Source organism: Grammomys surdaster, unplaced genomic scaffold (assembly GCF_004785775.1).
Source record: "Grammomys surdaster isolate TR1022 unplaced genomic scaffold, NIH_TR_1.0 209, whole genome shotgun sequence".
NCBI lineage: Eukaryota > Metazoa > Chordata > Mammalia > Rodentia > Muridae > Grammomys > Grammomys surdaster.
In genome coordinates, this window is record NW_021604654.1 from 835,573 (window position 1) to 862,485 (window position 26,913).

The following is a 26,913-nucleotide window of genomic DNA, read 5'->3' on the forward strand; positions in this document are numbered from 1 at the left end:
CTCAAGTACATCTCTGTCCTCAATGTGACTCCACGGGTGACACACCGTCTGAGGGGCAAGGGTAGGGGATGCCTTAGGCTTTAGAAGCTCAGACTACCCCTGTCCAGTTTGCCATCACTTATGTCGATAGTTCAAGCAGGAGTCTGGACACCAAGCGCGTGCGGGGAAGCAGTGCTCAGGAGAAAGGGGGAAGGGCAGACATAAATAGGATGAATGAGTAAATTATAGGATATCTTAGGAAATTGCAGGGAGGCTGGGAACGGGGGACAGAAGGCAGCCGGGTGGGGATGTGAGTCAGGAGGAAGCAGGGGCGGGCAGGGCAGACGCTGGGGAAGGCGTTCTGCTCTGCAGCCAGAACAGCATGTGCAAAGGTCCTGTGGTGGGAGCCAGCCCCTCGGCTGTGGTCCCGCCTGCTGTTGCTCTCTCTCCTCTGCAGAGTACTGAGAGGAAGGTGGATGGGGCCCCCTAGAGCCCTGGTGCCCCCCCCCAGTCATGAAAGCTGTAGTCCACAGTGCTAAGCATGGGAGCTCCTTGGTCCTTGGGGGTAGACTCAGGCTAGATGGGCAGAACCTGGAATGGGCCCAGGCAAGCGGCCAGTGTCCCAGAGCCTCCCTGCATCCACTTCCCATGCATAGAAAGTCTGGTCTATCATATAGCTTTGTGTGCAGCAGGCACTCAACAAAAGCCTGCCCAGAGCCAGTGCTCACAACCTCGGAGACTTGGAGAAGAGATGCAGTCTACCTGGGATCACACAGCACAGCAGGACACAGACAGGGCCAGCCTGATGCAGAGTTGGGGTCTACCTCCAAGGATGTTGGGAGGGACACTAGCTTCCTGGCCTCTTGGCTTTGCAAGGGACCTGGTCTGTGGCCTCACAGGATGCAGTTTCTGGGCCTCAGGCCAATGTGACAGACTGGGAAAGATGCCGGCTCGAGTCACAGGTGGCAGAGGTTCCACTAAACCTTACTGGAGGACAGAGAGGGCGCACGGGGGTTGGGGGGATTGCAGGACATTCCTAGGCTCCCCGCAGCTAGGCCTACAGGTCACCCCTCTCCAGGGACAAAGGCAGCTGAGCCTCCAATGCACTCGGTTTGCTACAGTTAGGACAGAGCCAGATGCAGCCAGCTCCTCAAAATGGCTACTCACTGAGCCTCTGCTCTGGGGAACTGTCACCTCTTCCCTCTCATAGCTTCCACCCTGGACCCCAAGGCCTGAGCCCCCAACTCCTGTTTCCTTTCTGCTTAGGGTGGCTCCAACCAGGGAGCACTGGGTTCCCGGCCTCAGAAGGGGGCGGAGTTGGAGACAGTGCAGTTTCTCTCACCAAGGGGGGGGGGGGGGCCGGGCGCGCATGCTCCTTTGTAAAGTTACTTTGTTTATTTCCGAGACAGGGTTTCTCTGTGTAGCCCTGGCTGTCCTGGAACTCACTCTGTAGACCAGGCTGGCCTCGAACTCAGAAATCCACTTGCCTCTGCCTCCCGAGTGCTGAAATTTGAGCTAAGATTTATCTTATTTTTAACCCTGTGCTACATTGCATACAGGAGCTCACAAACCAGAAGGTGGCCTTAGGTCCCTTGGAACAGGAGTCACAGATGGTTGTGAGCTGCCATGTGGGTGCTGGGATCTGAGCTGAGGTCCTCAGCAGGAGCAGCCAGTGCTCTGGCTGCTGAGCCTTCTCCCTGGCTCTCCCTCTTATCTCGGAGTTCTCTCCATGTTCCCCTATGTAATGTATGCATCCCTCTACCTACTGCCCACACTAGGCTGTATGTACCAAAGTGCACAGCGCAGTCGCAGGCACATGGAAGGGGAGGGGATGGCGGCGGCCACGGCGTGGATGGATGGCAGGTGGAGTATGGCCGGCAGCGGAGCAGTGGGAAGCCAAGGCGGGCTCTGGAACTCACTGAGGAGCAAGGCCACTGGAGATGAGACTTGGCAGAGCCGGCAGGTGTGCGCTACAGTGCAGATGGTGGAGGCCTGTCCTGGGAGGGAGGGGACAACGGAGAGTTGCCAGTTTCCAGAAGGTTCCAAGGGGACAACCTGTCGTATCTAAGGAGCCCCCAAGCATTTCTTGGTACTCAGTGTCTGCGGAGGCTCCGAGGACACGGATGTGTTAGGCACGCGGGGTACCCAGGTGCTGCGTCCCCATCTGCCCCGGACGGGCTCCAACACGTGTCGTTGCGCGCGCCTCTTGCGGCTCGCGCGCGCTCTGGCTATGCGCACGGTGATGCGCGGCGGGGACGCGCACGGCGGAGCCCGGGAGGTGGCGGTGGCGGCGGTGGTGGCGGTGGCGGTCGTGGCGGCGGCTGGTGGCGGCTCCGAGCGGCCCCCCGCGCCGTCTGAGGAGGAGCCGCCCAGGTGAGTGACAGAGCTGCAGTCCGGGGACCCTTTCAGCACCCCCCCCCCCACGCGCTCCTCTCCAACCCTTCTGCACCCCCGGGGAAACTTCAGGATCTACCCCACCTCCAGAGATGCAGAGCTTAGGGAATCGAGGGGTGCATGTGGGGGAGCACCCTGGGGGATGCGGAATGGTGATGCGCACTGCGGCAGGGGGACACCTAGGATGGAGCCGCAGCTGGGCGCCCTGAAATCCCCCGCCAGCCAGTGCAGGGAGAAGCGCGCGAGGTAAATTGGGGGGGTCTACATGTGGGACTCACACATTTTTGGGGTCTCGATCCCGTGGGGGGAAGGACTGGGATGTTGGGTAGAGCCCCTCACTGGGCAGGCCTGTGTCCTGGTAGTGGCCATGGTGGTGGGGGCGTCTGTATATTCCATCTTACAGGCCCGGCCTGGTGTCCCCTGGGCACTGGGCCTGACCAGGGAGGCCACTCGGCCCCACTCAACAAGTTGAGAGGCTCAGAGCTTAGGTTCCAGTTGGACACGCTGCGTGTTCCCACCCCACATTATGATCAAGGGCTCCTAACGCCAGAGTCCCCAAGGCACAGGTGTCCCTCCTCCCAGTGGGGAGTGCTCAGAACTTGGGGGTCTGATGTATTTGGGAAGCTGTACTGGTGCCAGGAGGCTTCTTGCTGTGTGTGGAGGGGAACCCAGAGCCCAGGCAGGGCCTGAGACCCTGTGCCTATGGAGGGCTTGGTGGGTGGGTGGCCTTTGTGCCTTTGGTGACAGGGAGGGGCTATTAGGGCTTGGAACTTGGGGACTTTTAGGAAGAACAGAAGTATCTGTCTGAGGATAACTCAGGAGGGCTCCCTGGAGGAGGCTCCAGGCTACAAAGGTTGTAAGAATAGTGTTAAGAGGTGAATGACATGAGGCAGAGGGTCTCAGGTTGGAAACAACCCCCCTCGGGGACCTGAGGGTACAAGAAGCTCCGCCCTGGTCCCATCACCCCGAGCTGCAGGGGAGGCTTAGGACGGTGTTGGCCCATAGGTGTCCCCTCCACACAGACACCCAGATGAGGTCGGGTAGAAGGAAGAAGACACCCAGGATGGGGTGGGAGGCTCAGTGGGGGTCCCCTCAGCTTCCTAGTTTCTCTTCTGTCCCTGGTTTCTTCCTATAATTGACACCTCATCCTGACAGCCTCCTCCCAGGCCCTGACATTGCACCAGGGCAGCTAGGGTGTTGAGGAATCCCTTTGTCAGCTCCCACCTGAGCAGCACACAAGTGCGTCCAGCCTCAGTGTTTCCATCTGTAGAGTGGGGGTGGCCTCTGCCATCTACCCCCAGTTGCAGCCAGGCATGTGATCGTGCCTGAAGGGTAGGAGCATACGAGGTCCTAAAGCCGAGGTTTTTGTGCCTCTTCCCCCGGGCTCTCCTGACTCACTCCCAGCTCACCAGGTAGGAAGCTTTTTAGAACTCTTTCCCAGCTACTGTGTTCGGTGTGGGCAGCCCGGGTGAGCCACCCACTGCCTCCCATGTCAACCTTGAGCTTGAGAAAAACGAGGAGTTAGCATCTAGTAAAAACAGAGCTGGAGTGAGACTCGATTTCCGATGCTCACAGGTGAGTGAGCTGGGGTCCCCTCCACACCAATACCCAGATGAGGTGGGTGGGAGGAAGAAGGCACCCAGGACCCTAGGACAGGGTGGGAAGCTCAATGGGGGTTCCCCCAGCTTCCTAGTTGCTCTTCTGTCCCTGATTCCTTCCTACAATTCACACCCCAACCTGGCAATGACCTCCCCCCAGGACCAGGGTGTCAATCCCCATCCTCCAGTCCCCTCCCCATCCCGTGCCATTTCTGTTTTCAGGGCTAGCAGATGAGCAGACACACACATATTGGGGGTTAAGTGTTTGCCAGTCTGGAACCTTCCTCTCCTTCACTGCTGGGTAGACTGTGGCAAGCTTGCTACCCCTCTCAGGGCACACGCCATTAAGAAAATTGGGTCAGGAGCTCCCCCCCACACACACAAAAATAGTGGCCAGGGACCCACGGCAGATAGGGGCTAATTAGGCCTTAATGAGCTGTCATGGATTAAAGGCCCAGGAGGGCCAAGATCTAGGACAGAGAATGTACCAGCCCTGGAGGTGGGGCTGGGAGAGTGTCCCCAAAAGTATACCTCAGAGAGGGGATGCTGTGGAGGTATGCCAAGCCCATCCTCACCCCACTTTATCCCTCACTCTTATGGTGGTGGGGGGACCCAGGACTGAAGGACAGGAGGCCACGGAAGCCAGTCAGCCCCAGAACATGGACTCATCTTTCCTGGTCTGTGGCCTAGAGGGACCCAGGGTTCCAACCCACAGCCATGCTAGGTCTCCTCCTGACCGAGTGATTCTTTATCTGTTGAGAGAGTTAGGAGGAGGCTGGGGGAGAGGCTTCTGTTTTCCAGATTGTTCTGTGAGTATAGGCCTTGGGGACCTCTAGCTGACCCCCTCAGTGTGGCTTCGGCAGGTGTCAGACCTCAGTGCAGGAGCAAAACCATCCTCCATCAACAAGAAACAACAAGAAACAGTGCCTGGCTTCCACAGACACAAGCCACTCCCTCCTCCAAACCACGGTGGCCCTGGGTGGCAGTTCCCCCTGGCTGCTGGGAAAAGCCACTACCTACCACACACACACACCCTCCCAGGCTGGCCAGGGAACATCCCCAGCAGTGTCGTCATGGTGTGAAGGTCCCAGAGGCCTTGGCTCATGGTCCTCTCCTCCCTCTATGGATCCAGGGTCACAAAATCTAGGAGTCTTTCTGCCTGCCTGCCTTCCTTCCCACAACCCCAAGGTGACACTGGGGCTCAGAGGATCCAGGACAGTCCTCAACTTGGGCCTATTGGCAGTGTCCTGTCTGCCCAGGAGGTGACAAGTCCCCACTACCATGGTTCCATTCCCATTAAGACTGAGAACAGCAGCAGGCATACAGCAGGTGTCTACTAAATGCTTGTTGAATGAATGACAGTGAGTGAGTTGGAGACCTACTCCTAACCAAGGCAGCACCTGGTGGAAGCGTCTAGAAGCAGGCTAGCCAGAGGACAACGCTCCAGCCCCATTTGTTCTTCTGCAAAATGGGAAGCTGAGGCTGGCGAGAGATGAACGTCTGCTCACAGAGACAGAGCAGACCCTGACCCTGGGGATCTGGGCATGTTTGCATGCAACTGTGAACTCCCTGGAGGTCAGAGGACAACTGGTGGGAGTCAGAGCTCCTCTAACAGCACATGGATCAAGGGCCGGATCTCAGGCAGGCAGCAGGCAGGCGAGGTGGTGCGCACTTCATAAAGCAGATCTGACCGGTTGCGCTCCTGCTCTCTGTACCTTTGAGCATGGGACAGGGAGACCCGATGTCGTGGGGTCACCCTTTACCATCCTGTAGCCCTGAACTCACTCTCCTCTGGAAGGTTTTCCAAACCTTCAGTTCATTTATTTGTCCGTATTTTTTTTATGTCTGCTCCCCCTCATTGAATTACAGCGAGAGAGCAGGCCCCCTGGTGTGGGACTCCATGATAGGAGGTGTCCAGAATGGGAGAATCAGACATGGATTCGTGGGTAGCTGCTGGCTGGAGAGGGGGCGGGGAGACGGAGGTCTGAGTTTGTTATATGAGAATGTACTCAGAGGCCCTGGGGGTCCGCTTGAAATCATGGGAACCCCATTCCAAGGTGACATGAGCCAAGGGTTAGGAGGACAGTGACTGGGCAAGCTGGACCCTGCAATCAGGCCCTGCCAAGCCCGCTGCGGTGGCATCTCATGCATATTAATGAGTCATGTCCTTGAAGCCCTAGCTTGGCTCTTCCTTTGGTGGCATCTATACTGGGCTTGCCAGACCCCTGAAGCCCACTGAGGGCGATCTGAGTGGTGGCTGCATGAGCCAGCCCAGGCAACCCAGCATCAAGGGTTCCACACCGTGGAGTGGAGTGAGAAAGAAGCCAGAAGGTTCTAGATTCTGCTACAGGAGGCAGCTATCCTAAGGTTGGGTGCACAGCCTTAGAGGAACCTTGGATCAAAAGTGTCCCTTTTAGACTTTTTTTTTTTTTTCAGTGTCAGGAATAGAACCTTGGGTCTCTTGTAGGTAGACCGGTGCTGGGACCACACTCCTAGCCCCTCACTGGGAGATTCTAGGCGAGGGCTCCACCCTGACCACGCCCCCAGCCTCTCACTGGGGGACCCCAAGGGGGCTCCACCCCTGACTGTGCCCCAGCCTACTTTTTACTTCCGCCTCCAGCTTACTTTTCCTATTTCTCTTTCTTCTTTTTTTTTTTTAATCTTAAATTTTTAAAACTCATTTGGGTTTGGGGGTATGGGTTTTTGTCTTGGCTTTTTTGGTTGGTTTGTTTTAAACAGGGTTTCTCTGTGTAGCCCTGGGTGTCATAGAACTCACTCTGTAGACCAGGCTCATGGAGATCCACCGGCCTGTCTCCTGAGTGCTAGGATTAAAGGTGTGAGCCACCATGACTGCCTAATTATCCTCCAGATTTATTTATTTATTTTGTATGTACAGTATGTTGCCTGCGTGTCTGACTGTGCACTGCATGTGTGCAGTGTCCCGGGAAAACAGAAGATGGCGTCAGATCCCCTGGAAATAGAGTTTGGGGGTTGTGAGCTGCCAGGTGGGTACTAAGAACCCAACCCAGCAGAGTTGGCAGAGTTCTAACCGCAGAGCCACCTCTCCAAACGCTCTCCCGTTTTTTATTTTGAGAGAGGGTCTCACTAAGTTGCAAGTTGTCCGGAAATCACAATCCTCCTGCCTGAGCTTCCAGGGCAATGGGCTGACAGGTGTGTGCTGAGGCTCCCGCGTTTGGGGTACCTCTTTGTATTTATTTGTTCGATGGAGCTGCCAACACCTGGTGGGGTGTCAGTGGGAGAAGAGAAAAGCACCCCGTTTTCTTGGCTCCAGTCCCTGGAGGTAGATTGAGAGGAGCCCAGGACGACTCACATGATACAAGGCCAACAAGAGATGACAAGCCAGTTCTACTGCTTTTCCTTTGTCAGCCCTTGGGAGGCTGAGGCAGGAGGATTGCTGACAGTTTGAGACCTGCCTGACCTTCAGTGAGGCAAAATCTACAGCAAGAACAAAAAAGCCACACAGTAAGTAGTCCAGTCCTCAATGATAGAGACTCCAGGACCCAGAGGCATGGCTTTGTGAGTAACCCTCCCCCAAAGCCACAGGGCAAGAGCAGGGACAGAGAGACACCTGCTCCCTGCCTGCCTTCTTCAACATGAGGGACTGGCGAGCACCTTCCACCCTACAGTGACGCTCAGGTTCCTAGTACTCCTGCCAGGCATCCTCTGTCCCGCTGACTGAGGGGAAGCACGTGGGGAGGGTGATTCCATGCCCCACCCGCACACACCACGGTCAGCACACACTCAAAAGGGGCAGGTAAGTCCTGAAGGCACAGAGCAAGAAGGGCCAGGGCCCAAGCTGAAAGCTGGCACTTGCTTTAGACAGCTGCCCACTCCCCTCCTCCCCAGTCCACCCCTGCAGCTTTTTTGTCACCCTGCAGAGGAGATGACAGGGCCAGGCCTGCCAGGAGAGGTTAGAGTTGAAAAACTAGGTCACCCTTTGAGTGGCCCCTGCTGAGCTGGCTCAAGAGATCTGCTGTCCCTGCCTGGTGGAGTAATTATAGAGCCAGCACTTGCCGGTGGCGCCCTGAAGGGAATTGGTGGCTGAGGTCTGACAAGTGGGGCCAGAGAGGGTGCAGGGGCCATCAGCGGCAGGAATTGCTTGGGAGGAGTGGTTCAGTGGCAGCGACTTGACCTGTCAGTTCCAGGCGTTCTCTGCCAGAACTGGCGGTTCTGTTCTGAGCCTAGCGACTGACTCCAGAGGCAGAAACAAGGGTCAGGGGTTTAAGGGCACCTACACAGCAGGTTCCAGGCCAATCTGGGCTACCTGACTTCAAAAAACCAACACGTGTAGCAAAGTCTGCGAGGGGCTCCAGTTGAAGGACTAAGCGCTGTGCCACTTGTAGGAGGCAGTGGTGACGGCTCAGTCGTGAGCTGCTGTTGCACAAGCCAGAACACCTGAGTTCAAATCCCCACAGAGAAGCTGGCACGAGGGCACACTTCTGGATTTCAATGCTGAAGAAGTAGGAGGATCCCTGGGGCTTGTGGCTTAACAGTCTAGTCCAATCATCAGACTTTGGGTCCTACTGATAGACCGTGTCTCAAGAGACAAGGCTGGGGATGACTGTAGAGGACTCTGCCTCTGGGCTCCACACAGGCGAACACAGCACAGACAGGATTCAAGGTAGGGACTCGTGCCCTTACCCCTCCACCCCTGGCCATGCCTCCTGCCCCTTACTGGGGGTGCTAGGTAGGAGCTCCACGCTTGGCCACACCCCTCCACCCTCACAAGGGAATTCCTGGCAGGGGATCTCCTTCACACCTGTGCCTTCCAATCTCTCCTCAGAAGCCCGGCAAGCTCAGTCACCAGGGCTGCCAGTCTGCACTGTGCCAGTAGTCTTGCCTGGGGGCTTCAGCTGCTAACATGCCATAAATAGCTGCCTGGCAGATGGGAAGCTGTGTTGCAAAAGAGGCCAGGCAGCTCTGTCCAGCTGTCCCTCTGCCACCTTGACCCCTGGGTCTGGCTACAGTCAGCCTGAGAGAAACACTGGTCCAGCCTAGTCAGGCCAGCACTGCAAGATGTCTCAGCATCTATTGGCATCGTAGCCCCCTGGCCACTCTGGTCCTCAGTTCCCACCAGTAGCTCCCCTAGCCTTCAATCCAGTCTTAGGGAGTTTCCTGGCTGTTCCTCCATCCTAGCTAGAGTGTCTGTCTCACAGCCGCTGAGAGTCATCACCAGTTGGATCTCTGCAGGAGAGGAGTTGTCCTCTGTCACAGTTCTAGACTCGAGACAGCCAAACTCAACAATGTTTACTAGGCCTGGCCCCTCCGAGGCACAGGGCAGGGATCTTCCTGTTTCTCTTAAGTTCTCAGGCGCGGGAGTCTCTGAGCAGTTTGCTTTGTCATGCAGCTCTGCCTCCATCTTCAAGGGTAGCCTCAGCTACTCACCAGACTGGTTTGAGGCCAGCCTGAGCTACAAGAGAACTTGTTTTAAACCTCATCCACCTGTTCTGGGTGTTTCATGGAGTCCCACTAAGTGGTCTTCGGGGACATGGTCTCTGACTGAGTCCTCAAGGGTCCTTCAGATGTGTGTCAGAGCCTCCCTTTCATGGCTGAAAGCGTGGATGCCCCACGCTTTTTCTGCTGACTGTCCATGGACCCTTGGTCTCTATCGTGCATACTGGCACAGTGCGCATCTGTGTCGAGACTTGGTGGATGTGCTGTCATGGGTCAGCAGCCTTCTGTCTAGCTGGGGGCCATGGATACTGATGTAGTCTACCTCTCTGCCATTCCAGCTGTCCTGGACTATGCTGGCGTGGCCCTAGGCCCAGACGCTACACCATGACCTGCTGGCTACACATGCTGGGCCTGCACTTGCTGCTGCTGCCCACAGCGCCCCTTGCTGCCGGCTGCCCCGCACGCTGTGAGTGCTCCGCCTCTACCCGCACCGTGGCCTGCGGGCGCCGCCGGCTGACTGCTGTTCCCGACGGCATTCCGGCCGAGACGCGGATGCTGGAGCTGAGCCGCAACCGCATCCGCTGCCTGAACCCCGGGGACCTAGCCTCGCTGCCCACCCTGGAGGAGCTGGACCTCAACCATAACGTGATCGCCCACGTGGAGCCCGGGGCCTTCGCCAACCTGCCCCGCCTGCGCGTCCTGCGTCTCCGTGGCAACCAGCTGAAGCTCATCCCACCAGGAGTGTTCACACATCTGGACAGCCTCACGCTGCTGGACCTGAGCGAGAACAAACTGGTCATCCTGCTGGATTTCAGCTTCCAGGACCTGCGCAGCCTGCAAAGGCTGGAGGTGGGCGACAATGACCTGGTGTTCATCTCCCGTAGGGCCTTCGCGGGGCTGCTGGGGCTGGCCGAACTCACGCTGGAGCGCTGCAATCTCACGTCACTGTCCCCGGAGTCACTGGGTCACCTGCGGGGCTTGGGCGCTCTGCGCCTGCGCCACCTGGCCATCGCCGCCCTGGAGGACCAGAATTTCCAGAAGCTTCCAGGACTTTCGCATCTGGAGATCGACAACTGGCCGCTGCTGGAGGAGGTGGCCCCGGGCAGCCTGCGTGGGCTGAACCTCACGTCCCTGTCCATCACGCACACCAACATCACGGCCGTGCCGGCCGCCGCGCTGCGACAGCAGGCCCACCTCACGTGCCTCAACCTGTCGCACAACCCCATCAGCATGGTGCCACGCGGCTCCTTCAGAGACCTGGTGCGCCTGCGCGAGCTGCACTTAGCAGGAGCCCTACTGGCCGTCATCGAGCCGCAGGCCTTCGTGGGGCTGCGACAGATCCGCCTGCTCAACCTCTCGGACAACCTGCTGTCCACGCTGGAGGAGAACACGTTCCACTCGGTGAACACGCTCGAGACGCTGCGCGTGGACGGCAACCCGCTGGCCTGCGACTGTCGCCTGCTGTGGATCGTGCAGAGGCGGAAGACCCTGAACTTCGATGGCAGGCTCCCTGCCTGCGCCACCCCCGCCGAGGTGCGCGGCGACGCCCTGCACAACCTCCCCGACTCCGTGCTCTTTGAGTACTTCGTGTGTCGCAAGCCCAAGATCCGGGAGAGGCGGCTGCAGCATGTGACCGCCACCGAGGGCGACGATGTGCGCTTTCTGTGCCGCGCTGAGGGCGAACCCGCGCCCACGGTGGCCTGGGTGACGCCCCAGCACCACTCAGTTACGGCTGCCAGCCGGGGCCGGGCACGTGTGCTGCCTGGGGGGACTCTGGCCATCGCAGACACGCAGCCCCAGGACAGTGGCACCTACACGTGCGTGGCCAGCAACGCCGGAGGTAATGACACTTATTTCGCCACCTTGACCATCCAGCCGGCCGCCAACCGGACCCAGGGCAATGGGCACAACGAGACGCAGGTGGGCATCCGGTTCCCACTGGACCTCACCACCATTCTCGTCTCCACCGCCATGGGGTGCATCACCTTCCTGGGCGTGGTCCTCTTCTGCTTTCTGCTGCTCTTTGTGTGGAGCCGCGGCCGCGGACAGCACAAGAATAACTTCTCCGTGGAATATTCCTTCCGCAAGGTGGACGGTCCTGCGGCTGCGGCTGGCCAGGGTGGCGCTCGCAAATTCAACATGAAGATGATCTGAGCCGGTCCCACGGTGAGCTGTGGCAGCGGGGCCGCTCGAACCTCCGTCCAGACCCAGAAAATTTCCACCTATGCATATTTTTCCCAGGGGGTAGGCATGGAGGCTGCTGCAAGTCAGCTCACAAGCAGAACTTCCTCATTTTTGTAGACATCTGTGGGACTGTTTTTGAGCAGATCACACCTTTTGCAGTTCCTGAAGTGTTTTCTAAGGGTTTCAACCTGTCTTCCCCACCCTCTGCTCTGGCTGCTGTGCTTGGACTCGAAGTGGCTGGGGACACTCAGGGTCCAAGGTTTCTTATGCAGGTGCAGACTGTGGTCTCAAAGTCCTGTGTCCTCCCTCTGCCGGTCAGTCTCCCAGATGCCTACAGTGAGAACCCTTCAGGACACAGGACACACTGTGCTTGCAGGGGGTGTCTCCTCAGATCATTGTAACATAACCTGTGTCACACACACACACTTCGGTGTCACACACAGGGCCCAGGACTGCAGTAGGGACCCTGGAAATGTACCTGCCCAGCTCCTGTCCACTGCTACTTGGGTACCCAGGGCTACCCCAGACCCTGTTGAGAGGTTTGCAGTCACCTCAGGAGCCCTGTCCCCCACTTTCCATCCTACCAGGAACTTCAGGCCCAGAGGGCCACCTGCCAGGAGAAGCCATGTCCTCATGTCCCCTAGAGGTCTCTCCACCCTGCCTTGCCATGCTGGACATCTGCTTGCAGGAGGGCTGGCTGCCCTGGGTCCTAGGAGTGCCTCTCAGGCCAGCCACATCCACTCTGCTGCTCTGCAGGGGAGGTCACCTGCTGCAGGGGTGAGCAGGCAGGGGCAGTTGACTGGGAACGTTCAGACATTGGACAGGGCCAGGTCAGGACCCACTAGCCTATCCCAACTAAGTCCCTCCCCAGTGTAACCTCTGCCCGGTCAGTTAGGACACTGTTGAAAGAGGGGACAGAGGGCACTTTGTGGGACTTGGCCAGAAACCAGGAAGCTGCAACTGCCCCCTCGGACATGAGGTAAGACAGACTGCAACTCTCTTCCCACCTGTCCAGCTGTAATGTCTGTGGTCCACTGGGACCCTCTGTGTCTTCCTTTATAGAACAAGTCTGAGCTTGTAGTCTTTGCCCTGTGTGCCGAGGCAGGCCCTCATGATTGTGTCCAGACAGAAGGCAATCTAATGTGATGAAAGACGCAGATCAAGCTTGGCTAGTCTGAACTGGGCTGGGAACATAGAGACCCTTCGGCCCTGACCTCCCAGCCTTTCCATTACATACAAACTGGTTGACAGGGCACGAGTGACTAGGTGGACTGGCATTGTCAGACTCTATCCCTGAGCCTGACAAGATCAACCTCTTTGGTCCTGGAGTGTCCCCTTAGCCCCCATTGCCATGACAACCCCAGGGCCCTCAAAACAACAACCAACGAAATCCAAGTGCCTTTAGAGTTATTAAAAGACAGGATGGGTGCATTCCCGGCAGGGCTAGACACAAAGTGTCAGTACATTACATTGGGGTTCCTCAGTCCGACACCCTCTATCCTCACCTGCTGTGTTTGACTGAAATCCAATTAAACAAGCTGATTTAATACAAAAGGCAGACTTTCAGATATTGTTATTCCCATAGGAGGGCTGGGGTGGGTGTTGGAGTGCCTGGGTCCCTCCTTTGAGGTTGAGAAGCTGTGTGGCTCTGATTGCAAGGGTGACCCTGGGAGAGAAAGCTTCTGGTGGCAGAGCCAGCCATGGTGACGCACGCGTCAGTCCAGCACTGGAAGCTGAGATGCTATAGACTTGGGGATGACGCTGGGGCTCACCGTGCGTGCAGAAAAACAAAAACAAGCAAACAAAAAAGATTCCATATTAAATGGAGGCAAGGGGACTTCCTAGGTGGCCTGCCACACCCAGGAAAGCAAAGGCCCTGGCTGAGCTGCCTTAGTGGTATTCCTCTAAATAGAAGTCCCTGGAGCACTTGGCTAAAGACCCCAGCTTGCCTCCTTACAGTTTATTATTTGCGTCATTATTTCTTTCTTTCTGGTTTTTCAAGACAGGGTTTCTCTGTGTAGCCCTGGCTGTCCTGGAACTCACTCTGTAGACCAGGCTGGCCTCAAACTCAGAAATCCGCCTGCCTCTGCCTCCCAAGTGCTGGGATTAAAGGCGTGCGCCACCACCGCCCGGCTTCATTTTATTTTTTTAACAGAAATTCCTGTAGCCCAGGCTGGTCTTTAACTTACTATGTAGCTGAAGCTGACCTTGACCTCTGGATTCCTCTACTTCCTCACTGGGTGCTGGGTGACAGGGTAAGCCGCCATGCCCATCTCTGCAGCTCCCCTGCCCTGCCTAGGCCGCTCACTTCGGGGTCTCACCTCCTGGTTTCTGTCTCCACAATGCCCCATCCTCCCGGATGCTGGAGGTGAGGGGTAGCCCTGGGAAGGTCCCAGCTCTACTCTGGGCTTGGCCTGTCTGCCTAAGTCCTACACCTCTTCTTTCAAGGGGGCCTGGGGAGAGGGGCCAGGCTGCTGCTACAGGCACTGCCCAGCTTTGAGGGCTGAGTTCTCTGGGACTAGGCCCTGTGTATACAGTGGTTCCTCTATCTCTGTGTCCTCATGGTGCCCTCTGGGCTGGATGTTCCATCCGAATCCCAGACTGTGATGACTGCTTCCCAGAATCCTGAAAGGGGACGGACACTCCTGTTCCACAGGAGAGGGCAAGCAGCCCCGCACGATCACACATCACCAGCAAGGTTCTGTCATAGAGTCCAGGTGTCACCTCCATCTCAGAGGGTCCTTGGAGCAAAGAACTTCAGGCTCCTCAAGAGGCAGCCTACCTGTGACATGCACTACGTACATGTGCCCCCAAATTCCCGGGTCAGCAAGAGCAACTCTCGTCACCCACAGGGAGCTACTCAAACAGCAGTTCCCTGGGCCCAGGAAGAAGCCTGAGCACTCACTGCTCCAGGCCACAGACACATGCCACGTATTGGGGCACTTTATGGTCCAAACAAGAAAAACATATCCCCAACTTGTGGTCCAAGCCAGTTATCCCAGCTATTCGGGAGACTGAGGCAGCCCCAACTAGAATGCTGGGATTGGGGCGTGGTCAGAGGTAGAGCACCTACTTAGAATACCGTGAGGAGGCTAGGGGCATGGTCGGGGCTGGGGGTCAGTAGTCAGTAGTTCCCTAGCACCTGCAGAGCTGAGCTGAGCTGAGCTGATCGGGAGCAGCACAGACACGGGCTGGAGAGAGCACGAAGGTTAAGTATATGGTGAAGAGCTCTGGCCAGCTGGAGAGATGGGTCAGTGCTTAAGAACACGGAAGGTTTTGCAGTATCGGACTTTGGCCCAACACAAGTCGGTTGGCTTACAATGGTCCGTTAACTCCAGCTCCAGCTGATCAAATGCCCATCAGCTTCTCAGGCTCCACACACGTGGCACACACGTACTTGCATATACAATTGAAAACAATGACCGTAGCCAGGCATGGTGTTCACCTGTAACCCCAGTACTGGAGAGGCAGAGGTAAGCGGGTCTTTCTGGCCATCCTGGTCTACAGAGCCAGATCCATGCCAGCTACAGTTATACAAGGAGACTGTCTCAAGAGGCAGAGAAGTGACAGATGGAAGAAAAAAGTGGGCACAGGGTCTTGGCTTTGTTGGTGAGGCCAGCCGTCAGGCTGACTTGGCACCTCTCGGCTCCTGCCAGGAATCTCTGCAGTCTACCAGTGTGTGCAGTCTACCCAGTGAGCCACAGGCAATGTGTTTGCTACACCTTTTTGGGAGCGTGGTACCGAGATGTGTGTCCCTGAGGTTTCTGAATGAAAAGGGGGTGTCAGGCACACACGGCACTCCAGTTCCTAAGCCTTTTTGCTTTTGATAGTCTGGCTGTGTAAACCAGGCTAGTTTGGAACTCAAATCCTCGTCCCAGCCCTCTGGGTACTGACTGGGGTATCAGGGATAGCCTTGTTGCTATTTCTGAGGTTGGCCGTGGTCAGGAAACGCTGCCCACTGGGGAACAGGGAGCATAGAGCCAACCTGTTCCACAAGGCTTCAACTATCAGGTCCTTGATTGGCAAAATCCTAACCCATCTGGGATACAACCACCACAATCTTAAGATTGGTAGCTCTCACACAGCCGAGTTCTTAAGACCCTGGTGGCTCAAGAAACTGCTTTTGGTGCTACAGTGGGACTATGTGGCCCCTAAGCCCCCTGTGAGGGCACCACACTGTCACTGGCTAAAATCTATCAGGATCCCCAGGCAAGCATAATTACTAAGTTAAAACCAAAAGTGCTGGGGTAGCCGCAAGAGCCCATCCATCACCCCAGCACTCAGGAAGATCAACTTCAGGGCATCCTTGGCCACAAAGGAAACTCAAGGCTAGCCAGGGCTACCTGAAAAAAAAAAACAGAACAAAGAGGTTGTGTCCCTGGCCAGCAGCTCAGGCTGTCCGACCCCACAGCACCCCCATGTGCACAGGAGAGGAAGATATTCTCAGGACTATCTGGCCACCACCAAGGTCTAAGCTCAGCCTTCCAACCTCTCCCAACACTCCCTACCCAGCTCTTCCACAAGCTCCTTGTGACCAAGTTCTCCTGCTCTATTCACTGGTTCCTGAGGTTGTAGGGCCTCAGCAGCCTAAAATGACACTGCAATCTCCACTTAGGCCTCTTCTTGGACTGAGCTTATTCTGCATATTGGTTTTCCAAACACACCAGAGCAACGGGGGTGGAAGGGGCTTACACAGCAGCAGCCTTGTGCCCTGTCCTGTTCACTGTTCTGAGCACCCTCAGGCCTACAATGCTCCCCGAGGTCTTCCACTTTACTGGCTCGCTCTTTGGTTCGCCCATGCTGGCTCTAATCCACTGCAAACACTAATGCTTCATCTAGACCCCTCTGCCCTGTTTACAGCCCAGCTCCACCCCAACACCGCTCCAGTGGGCAGGGCAGAGCACCAGAGTCTACAGCTCAGGTAACTGAGCAAGCACACACAGCTCCTGTACAGCCTCTCGCCAGCCACCCCAAAGGCAGTGTGGTGCTGCCCCACCTCAGCCACAGAGCCCTCAGCTTCTCAAAAGTCTACGACATCCCAGCCCTACCACCCACTTAAGCAGAGACTCAGCAGTGACTGGAGTCCAGAACCCTCCCTGGAGAGGACCCTGGGCCACAGCTAACAGGAGCCCAACCTCGACCCAGCAGCAGGACACAGACACAGCAATGAACGAGATCACTTTATTGGGTTTGAGCCAGGGAAGGTGACACTATTTTTCTAGACTTCAAAGGAGGCTGCTCTAGCATAGGTCACCTGACCATCTTAAACAGCAATAAAAAAGTAAAATAGAAACCTTTATTTAGAATTAAAGCCAACACTTGAGTGTGACAAACACAGCATTCAGCTCGAAGAAGCACCCCGCTAATGGAGTGAGCGTTTATTCTGCACAATCATGACATGTGGACAAACCCGGGAGAGGGCGCAGGGACACTGGGCAGGGCTGGCACCTAGTCCTCCTCACCCGGGTCCTCTCTCTCCAGCGTGTAGACCATGAAGCAAGCGTCGGGTCTCTTGGGGACGAGGGGATGCCCGGGTCTCACAATCTCAAAGCCAAGAAAGCTGAAGGTTCGGAGTAGGGCGGCTGTGGGGACATAGGGTCAGAGCTCGGGGTATCACAGCATCCCTCCCTGAGACCCTACAGCAATACCTACCTCTGTCCTCACGGTTCTTGGGGAAGCAGATGAAAACGTGGTCAGCCCGGAGTTGCTCCTCTGCGAACTCTAGGAGAGCTGCAAAACTGAACAAAGCATGGAGCCATGGTCAGGCACCTGTGTGCAGGCCCGGAGCCCACGGCCCAGGGGTTAGCAGCTCACCTGTCCTTGCTGCCCTCCGGCAGGGGCCCAGCTGGGAGCTCGATGTAGAGGCCACCACCATTCCACACCGCCCTCCAGGTGACCTGCTTGGCCTCCGTGAGCGTGGACTGGATGCTCAGGACCCTGGTCTTGTCGTTAGACGTTGGCTCCTCTGTTACATTCAGCCGCTCGTCCTGGGAGAGCAGGGCTGTCAGGATGGCCAGCTCACTGTGCCAGTGACAGGCACCCCCGGGACTCTCCAAAGGTACTCACGGAGTACAGGACGCTAGCTGAAAGACTGTGATCCCGCTGACTGTTCCCTCGCCCACCTGGGATCTTCAGGGGTGGGTGAGGGACATCAGGAGCACCACCGAGGCCCCGGACCCAGGTTACTACAGCAATGAAGGGCAACCCTAGAACTGCAGGAGACAATGGTCGGCTGGTGGCAGAGCAGTAGGAAATACCTGGGCTTCCCACTCAAGAGCCATTGGAGACAGGACACTGCCCCTCACCTCTGTGGCTCTGCTCCTTTCATAGCAAGGCAAGGCACCAACAGGGCTTCAAGCCATGTCCTCTCAGCACTGTGGTCACGGCAGGGGGCGGGGACATCCCACTGTCCATGCTGCCAACCCCTCCTGTCAATGCCAGGTCACTTGCTCCTCCCCACCCTCCAGTCAGCAGTTACCAGTGGCCCCTCACCTCTATGAATGCTCTGCTGTCAGACAACCCCAAGTTTCCTCCCTTTCCTGCTACCCTCTATAGGACCCTCCTGCCTATATCCCAGCTCCCACCACCTACACCTACACCTTTCCCAAACTGGTCCCCACTCAGTGACTTCAGGGGAGACCCTCCACCCCATCTGCTGCAGACTGGAACTGCCAAGTGGGCTCAGAGACTCATTAAGGTTACCCCGTATTACACCTTACCACTTCCAACCACACCAGCTGCATGCCCCGAGACAGCACCGGGAGCCCCCCAGACCTGACCACTTTCAAGATCCTCCCAATTCTGGCCCAAGTCCCTACAAAGTATTGGAACCTTAAACATTCAGTCATCAAATCCAACCTGAACCCTAAATCTAATCCCAGCCTCTCAACCTGTGACTTCCTCAACGGACACAAGCTTCTTTCTCAACACCCCAAATCTGACCCCATACTCTCCCACCGTGAAATGAGCCCTCAACACGAACCCAAGTATATAATAGGGTCTTTCGCACCAACAGCACCCAAAATCAGAGTATTCTGCAAAGAACTCCAAAATCCAAGAGCCCCTCCTCTACAGAACATACGATTTATTACTGTTCCCCTCCATGTAACCTCAGACACTTCGCCACCTGACATTAGAAGGGGATCACAGATCCGAGACACAGACCCCAAATTCGAGTCCCCAGTCTCTTTTTCCAGATTCCTCCCCAAATCTTAGGCTCAACTCGCAACCCCCAAATTCGACTCAAACCTCAAATCGGATCCTACATTTTCGCGGAATGTTTCCCATTCTCCAACCAACCCAACCCCTACTCTTCAACCCAAGACTCCCTAATTCCACTCGAATCCCAAATCTGAGTCCGCGACCCGCGCCACAGGCCCCGCCCCGCCCCGCCCCCGGCGCGATCGTGGCCGCCACAAAGGGGCGGATCTCGCGCTGCCGAGACTTATCTGGCGCCCCGGGGCCGACCCCGCTCCAGGCCTGCGCACACCGCGCTTCCCTCCGGGCCTACGCGGACGCTGTTTCTGGAAGCTTCGCGGCGGCGGGGGCAGGGCTCTCACCTCTCGCTGCTGCAGCCGCCGCGGCTGTGCTGACTAAGAAGCGGCATGGTGCGGCTGGCGTGAAGCGTGGCGCTGCGTTTGTCCCCTTCCTTCTCTCTGGCGAAGCAGTGGCTGTTGAGGATCCGCTGCAGGGAGGATTTCACCATCCGGCCGCTGGGGTCCGAAACCAGCAAAAACCTCCGCTGCACTTCCGCGCCGCCGCCGCTGCTCGCCGTTCGCAAAATGGCGCCGGCGCCGACGCCCACTTTTATATGCGTCGTCAACGCAGGCCACGCCCCCACACGCAGGCGTAAACGCAGTAGCGTGAGGCAACGGAGGAACGGGGTGGGGCCACAGTGGCAGCTCAGAAAAACCAAATACGTCCCACCTGTTCCGGTTTCTGATTGGCGAAAGTAAACCAACAGACTAATCATCTCCGTTGATGATTAGTTGGCGATAGGAGAATCCCGTCCCCGAGTGTTTGCGTCATCCGTGGGTGGGAAGACAGGAGAATGCAGACGCTACTCCCCCCCCAAGACTCTGATTGGTCAATGTGGGAAAACGGACGGCTTTGGCCCCTTTGAGGATTGGTTGGAGTTCTGACGAGCCCGCCCTCGAGGTTATGTCGTGTAGGGGGCGGGGCCTCTGCGAAGTAGTCATACAGGACTTAAAGCCCGGTCTAGCCCAGTCCCCAAGGCTAGGACTCTGCGCCTCGGCTTGTACCGGTGGCCCTTCAGTTTTGTCCTCTGTCATCTTCTCCATCTTACACCATTATGGTCCCACCCACGGGACGCCCCGCCCCAGGAAGGCTGATTGTCAGGACATAACTGTCAAGGGTGTCGGAGACTGAGCTGGGCGGTTTGTTTGGTGCCCATCCCCCACGCGGCAAAATTATTCTAATGACCTTGTAATAATGGGTAATTACGTTCTAGATTGGGACTCTTTATTTTGAAAACAACTTACACCCTGTCTCGAAAAACCAAACCAAAAAAAAAAAAAGAAAACTTAGGATTTAAAAGAAAGTCAAAAGTTAAAATATTCCAATGTAGAGAAATATTTTACATCAAACGAATTTAAACGATTTTTTTTCTTTTTTCTTTTTTTTTTTTAAGTTTTTCGAGAGAGGGTTTCTCTGTGTAGTCCTGGCTGTCCTGGAACTCACTCTGTAGACCAGGCTGGCCTCGAACTCAGAAATCCACCTGCCTCTGCCTCCCAAGTGCTGGGATTAAAGGCGTGCCCCACCACCGCCCGGCAACAATTTTTTATTTATGTGTATGAGTACACTGTAACTATCTTCAGACACACCAGAAGAGAGCACCAGATCACATTACAGATGGCTGTGAGCCACCATGTGGGTGCTGGGAATTGAACTCAGGACCTCTGGAAGAGCTGTCAGTGCTCTTAACCACTGAGCCATCTCTCCAGCCAACAATTTTTTTTTCATAAACCCAATGTGAAGGTTTTCCTCAGTATCTTTTTCTTATTTATAGAATTTCTTCTTAAAGAATTAAAAAAAAAAAAGGTTTATACTACCACTCGTGGCTAAGATTTTTAGCCAGGCAGTAGTGGCACACGCCTTTAATCCCAGCACTTGGGAGGCAGAGGCAGGCGGATTTCTGAGTTCGAGGCCAGCCTGGTCTACAGAGTGAGTTCCAGGACAGCCAGGGCTACACAGAGAAACCCTGTCTCAAAAAAAAAAAAATTCTTATTCTCTTTCTCTTTTTTGGTATTTTGAGACAGGGTTTCTCTGTGTAGCCTTGACTGTCCTGAAACTTACTCTATAAACTAGAGATCCACCTGCCTCTGCCTCTGCCTCCTGAGTTTTGGGATTAAAGGCCCATGGCACTACGCCCTGCTCTTATTTTCTTTTCTGTGAGCAAACTACAGTGTGATGCAAAGACCAGAATTCAGTAAAAGCCTATGGTTGTGGTGAAAACCACTCAACCAAGCTATGGCAGGAGGATTGCTGGGAGTTCAAGTAATCAAGTTCCAGGCCAGTCTGTTCTACAGGGTGAGTTTCAGGACAGTCAGGGCTACCTATCTCAAAAAAAAAAAAAAAAAAAAAACAAATAAAACAAATCTGACTGCTTTCCCAAAGGACCTGTTTTCTCTTCCCATCCAAATGAGGAGTCATAACCACCAGTAACTCTGGATCTGGGGCTCAGAAGCCCCTTCCAACTTCTGTGGGACCTGTTTTGTGCTGTTTTGTTTTTGAGACAGGGTTTCTCTTTGTAGCCCTGGAGGTCCTGGAACTCACTCTGTAGACCAGGTTGGCCTCGAACTCACAGAAATCTACCTGACTCTGCCTCGCAAGGGCTGGAATTAAAGGAGTGCACCACCACCCAGGTTAATACTGTGTCTTTTGAGACTAAACTTGGTCAAATCTTGCCTATTCGAGCAGCAGTTTCACTTCCTGGTTAAAATCAGAAACAGGTTCGTCTTTGGAATACAATTTGATTGTGAGAAGTGTTCACTGTTGAGTCGGGACAGATTTTAAGTGGAGACTAAGCCTCTGCTGTGGAGGACTCACAACCTCCTGGAGCTCCAGTTCCAGGGAGCCAGTGGCCTCTTGTGGCCTCCCCAGGCTCCAGGCAGGCTGGTGATTGGCCTGAACAGGCTAGAAGCTAATCTAGGTGTGTCAGAATAGACCCTGTCTCCCGGCCAGTGGGGAACAACGTTAGACCTTTTCCATGCTGGGGCTGTGAGATGGCTGAGGTGCAAAGGTGCTTTCAGGCTAAGTGGAAGCTGACCTTGATTGCAGGGACCCGGAGAGTGGGAGGAGAGACCTGATTCCTGACTGTTGCCCTCTAACCTCCTTGCCTGTGCACACAAACAACAAAGATAAAACAAAATGAGAAGCCCTAGGGAGAATTCCAGCAGGTAGTTTAAGGTTCTATCTTGGTAGCCGGGCAGTGGTGGCACACACCTTTAATCCCAGCACTTGGGAGGAAGAGTCAGGTGGATTTCTGAGTTTGAGGCCAGCCTGGTCTACAGAGTGAGTTTCAGGACAGTCAGGGCTACACAGAGAAACCCTGTCTCGAAAAAAAAAAAAAAAAAAAGGGTTCTATCTTGGCATTGGGGGCAGCAGCCTCTGCTAAAATTGGCAACAGAAAATTGAGAAAAGAGGAAGCATTTACTGGAAATGGGGTTGCTTTCTCCCCCAGGATTTGTTTTCCCTAATCACAGTGCCCCCATTTGCAGGCCCTCTCTCCTGGAGCAGGGAGTCTGTGTCCTAGCACTCAAGAGCCCCCCCACCCCAGCTTATGTGCTGCTGAGCATGGAGGCCAGGGTCTTGAGGACTCTAACAAAGAGTTTCATCCCTGCGGTCTCCCCCTGCACCTTACTGGGGATTCTAGGGGGAGGCTCCACTGTTGTCTTAGATTTTAAAAGACTGACATTTAGTAAGGGTTCTTAACATGTTTTAGTCTCTCTCCTAGTCTACTACCCACTAGAGGTAGTAGAAAAGAAAGGTTATTAGGAAGAGGGCAGTGAACCTGTTTACGAATAGTTCTTTTGGCTGGGTGGTGGTGGCGCACGCCTTTAATCCCAGCACTTAGGAGGCAGAGGCAGGTGGATTTCTGAGTTTGAGGCCAGCCTGGTCTACAGAGTGAGTTCCAGGACGGCCCCGGCTACACAGAGAAACCCTGTCTTGAAACCGTCTCCCCGCAAAAAGAAATAGTTCTTTTATACCAGCAGTCCAGTTCAGTAGTGTCAGGATAGCCAATAGGAATCTTCAGCAGTGGCACCACCCAGCAGAAACAGCCAGGCCTCAGCTGAATCAGCACGAGTCAGCAGGAGCCACCAGGACCAGCAGGACCCCAGGAGAAGTTCTCTGCCATGCCTTTGATCAGTGAAGACCCAAGACCAATGAAGCACTGCAAAGTTAGCTAAGCAAGCACTCTCTCACTGTCTCTCCAAACATATATCTTCCCATGGGTATTGTCTCACCACGTGAGCCTGTCTCAGCAGACATCACTCTGCCAGTCGGCCTGAGTCTGCAGAAGTGGCAAGAAGCTGCTAGAACACCACTGGAAGTTTTTGGTGTTTCTTGTTACGAAGTCACGGCAAACAATAACCATTAAGGAACAGTAAGGCATACCTTCTCGCATCATCAAAAGGGTCTTTTTTTTTTTTTAAATATCCTGTGTCTTTTATGTGTTTGCTTTAGCAGAACATCTTTTTAACTCTCGGTTTTAGGAAAACACTCTTTTACATGTCTGCCCCAGCAAAATACTATCCGACAGAACTGATTTCTTTTTTTTTTTTTTGGTTTTTCGAGACAGGGTTTCTCTGTGTACTCCTGTGTAGTCCTGGCTATCCTGGAACTCACTCTGTAGACCAGGCTAGCCTCGAACTCTCGAACTCAGAAATCCACCTGCTTCTGCCTACCAAGTGCTGGGACTAAAGGCGTGTGCCACCACCGCCCGGCCCCAGAACTGACTTCTTAAAGAAACTACAAGTTTTTATTTTATATTTCCCTTTCTGTTTTTTTAAAGATTTATTTATTATATATATTTGAGTACACTATGGCTGTCTTTAGATACACCAGAAGAGGACATCAGATCCCATTAGATGGTTATGAGACACCATGTGGTTTCTGGGAATTGAACTCAAGACTTCTGGAAGAACAGTCACTGCTCTTAACCACTGAGCCATCTCTCCAGCCCCATATCCCTTTCTGTTTAAGAATATTTTTCTCAGCCGGGCAGTGGTGGCTCACGCCTTTAATCCCAGCAGTTGGGAGGCAGAGGCAGGCAGATTTCTGAGTTTGAGGCCAGCCTGGTCTACAGAGTGAGTTCCAGGACAGGCAGGGCTACACAGAGTAACCCTGTCTTGAAAAAAACAAAAACAAAAAACAAAACAAAAAAAAAGAATATTTTTCTCGCTGGACAGTGATGGCGCATGCCTTTAATCCCAGCACTTGGGAGGCAGAGGCAGACGAATTTCTGAGTTCGAAGCCAGCCTGGTCTAAAGAGTGAGTGGCAGGACAGCCAGGGCTACACAGAGAAACCCTGTCTCAAAAAACCAAAAAAAAAAAATTTTCTCTAATAATTTACATATAATAAAGATAATTATAAGGATCATCAAATTTTAAATAAGTAGGTTATGTAAATATAGTCAAATAATAGTCTGACAAAACAATCTTAAGTTTTTATTAATATATAATAATTAAAAAATTTTAATTCCTATTAATATATAATAAACCCTTCAGTTTTTATTAATATACAACAATTTAAATGAAATGACTGTATTTTGTCTTTTTTTTCAGAGCTGAGGACCAAACCCAGGGCCTTGTGCTTGCTGGGCAAGCACTCTACCACTGAGCTAAATTCCCAACCCCATGAAATGACTTTAAATTTTTATTAATATATAATAAAGCAAAAACCTTAAATTTTATTAATATTATTTTATTAAACAAAAAATTTATTTTGAATAATACATAATAATTAAGCAAAACAACTTACCATCTTTGATGATAGCGAGTATAACATCTCAAGTAACCAAAAGCACCCACCCCAACATAAGGAATTGGGAAAATAGTCTTTTTTATATATTTATTTTATTTTTGTTTAGTATTTTTTTAAAGATTGACTTATTTTATGTATATGAGTACACCATTGCTCTCTTCAGACACACCAGAAGAGGGCATCAGATCCCATTACAGATGGTTGTGAGCCACCATGTGGTTGCTGGGAATTGAACTCAGGACCTCTGGAAGAGCAGTCAGTGCTCTTAACCACTGAGCCATCTCTCCAGCCTTATATTTGTTCTTTGTTGAATTGTGGCAAAGAATTTTTGGTTTTGGGCCTCAAGGAAAAAAAAATGGTTAATCTGAAAAAAGACAGCTGTAGCATTTATTGTCCAGTCTTTGTGTTTGTTTATCTGTTCTCTGTGTGATCAGTTGTTAGGGCTAGCCCTGAAGACCTCCACAGAGGGGAGACCCTCTCTCAAGTCTCAGAAAGTCGCGACCACCCAGTAATCTGCTCGAGACACCATGTACCGGAGCAATTGCGAGGTTGTTTATTAGGGCGTGACAACTAGCTGCCAGTCAATTCGTATGCCCACGCAGGAGCTGAATTGACCCCGACAGCCAGTTTGAAAGGGGTTTTTAAGGGGAAAAACCACAAACCAAGGAATGAGGAGGGGGTGAGGGGGTTGCTAGGGTGGTATAACATAAAAATAGTGGAACATTCCAAAGGAACTCAACCTACGGGAGTCAGGATCAGGTGAAAACTCTCTGTACACTTATCTTTCTCAAGAATGTGGTCCTGGCCTGTCACTTCGGCCTTGCCCTGTCACTTTGGCCTTGCCCTGTCACTATGGTTCTCAGCTTGGTTCCACCTGGCTAAATTGCATTCTAGCCAGTTCCCGTAATTAGTCTGTCCACATTCTTAACTTGCTTCATGCCTCCATGTCTTTGTAAAGAAAGCCTAAAGAATATTTTATATCTAAAAAGGACTCTATATACCCAGTATCTATAATTTTTCACTCTACAGCCCTTTTGAAGTTGATTTTTGTTGTGGTAATTATTTAAAATGGCCTCTGGCTCAGCCCACTATCTAAGCTGCAGTGGCTCTGCCTAGCCCAGCCGCCATGTTTCTTGACCTGAGGCCACGTGCGCCAGAAACACCAGCCCTGCCACCCAGGAGACAAGACGTCAGCGTGGGAGACATCTCCCATGCTGTCTCTGTAAGGTTAGGCATTGCCTAGACCATCCCACCACCCACATGGGCCCAGTAGAAAGATGAGACTCTAATGCTTAAAGATTAATCAAAGGCTTATATATTTGGTAATGATCAGGAACAAGATACCCATACAATCAGAAGTGTAACCCAATACCCAACCTAGATATACCAACTACCTTTGACTGCTACAGACACATGAACATCCGCCCCATCCCCTCCCTCCTCCCTCCCTCCCCCGCCCTCCCTCCCCTCCCTCCCTCCCCCCTCTCTCTCTCTCTCTCTCTGTCTCTCTCTCTCTCTCTCTCTCTCTCTCTCTCTCTCGTTCTTCTCTCCTGTCTCCTAGCTCCTCATCTTCTTTTTTCCTCTTCCTCTCCCAACTCCTCCTCTTCCTCTCCTTACTCCTCCCACCTTAGCTCCTCCTACATGTATATTTTGGAGAAATGAGTTACTGAGACAGTCTGTGAATCACTTGGGCTATTTGTTTTGTGAAGACATCCATGTCTCAGATGATAATAGGTTTTTCTTGGTCTGATTTAATTTTTCCAAGTTTTGTTCGTAACTACACTTTTTAATTCTTTGTAGATAAATAAGCATAACCATGTCTCTATCTTAAAACTATTGTAGGTTTTTGTTTTTGTTTTTTTTTTCGAGACAGGGTTTCTCTGTGTAGCCCTGGCTGTCCTGGAACTCACTCTATAGACCAGGCTGGCCTCGAACTCAGAAATCCGCCTGCCTCTGCCTCCCAAGTGCTGGGATTAAAGGCGTGTGCCACCACCGCCCGGCCTTTAGGTTTATAATTTAATGCCAACACATCTTTATAGTATATTGGTTGGCCTAGTTCATTTTTTTGAAAACCTAGTTGTTCTAGGTTTCAGCAACACTAAGAAAATTTAGGCTGGGCGGTGGTGTCGCATACCTTTGATCCCAGCACTTGGGAGGCAGAGACGGACAGATTTCTGAGTTCGAGGCCAGCCTGGTCTACAGAGTGAGTTCCAGGACAGCCAGGGCTACACACAGAAACCCTGTCTCAAAAAACCAAAAAAAAAAAAAAAGAAAAGAAAAAAAAAGAAAAGAAAATTTAGAGTTAACTATTATTAAGTCTATCCCTAGAGGGGGTTT

General features: G+C 53.5%; 2 protein-coding genes across 2 annotated transcripts; one reads left to right on the top strand and one right to left on the bottom strand.

Moving 5' to 3' along the window:
- Window positions 1-2,252: 2,252 nt before the first annotated feature.
- On the top strand, window positions 2,253-11,540 carry Lingo3 (leucine rich repeat and Ig domain containing 3). Its single transcript, XM_028771690.1, has 2 exons — window positions 2,253-2,352; window positions 9,725-11,540. The coding sequence occupies exon 2, from the start codon at window positions 9,771-9,773 to the stop codon at window positions 11,538-11,540; it is 1,770 nt and encodes a 589-aa protein (XP_028627523.1). The 5' UTR covers window positions 2,253-2,352; window positions 9,725-9,770.
- A 5,197-nt stretch (window positions 11,541-16,737) lies between these two features.
- On the bottom strand, window positions 16,738-19,348 carry Oaz1 (ornithine decarboxylase antizyme 1). Its single transcript, XM_028771634.1, is given in 6 exon segments — window positions 16,738-17,152; window positions 17,223-17,308; window positions 17,385-17,557; window positions 17,637-17,723; window positions 17,725-17,782; window positions 19,130-19,348. Coding segments are annotated over 6 exon segments (684 nt in total). The 5' UTR covers window positions 19,276-19,348; the 3' UTR covers window positions 16,738-17,018.
- Between the last annotated feature and the right edge of the window lie 7,565 nt (window positions 19,349-26,913).

Bases quoted from the DNA above. Each gene is read 5' to 3' on its own strand.
- Lingo3 (XM_028771690.1), top strand. From the start codon at position 9,771: ATGACCTGCTGGCTACACATGCTGGGCCTGCACTTGCTGCTGCTGCCC.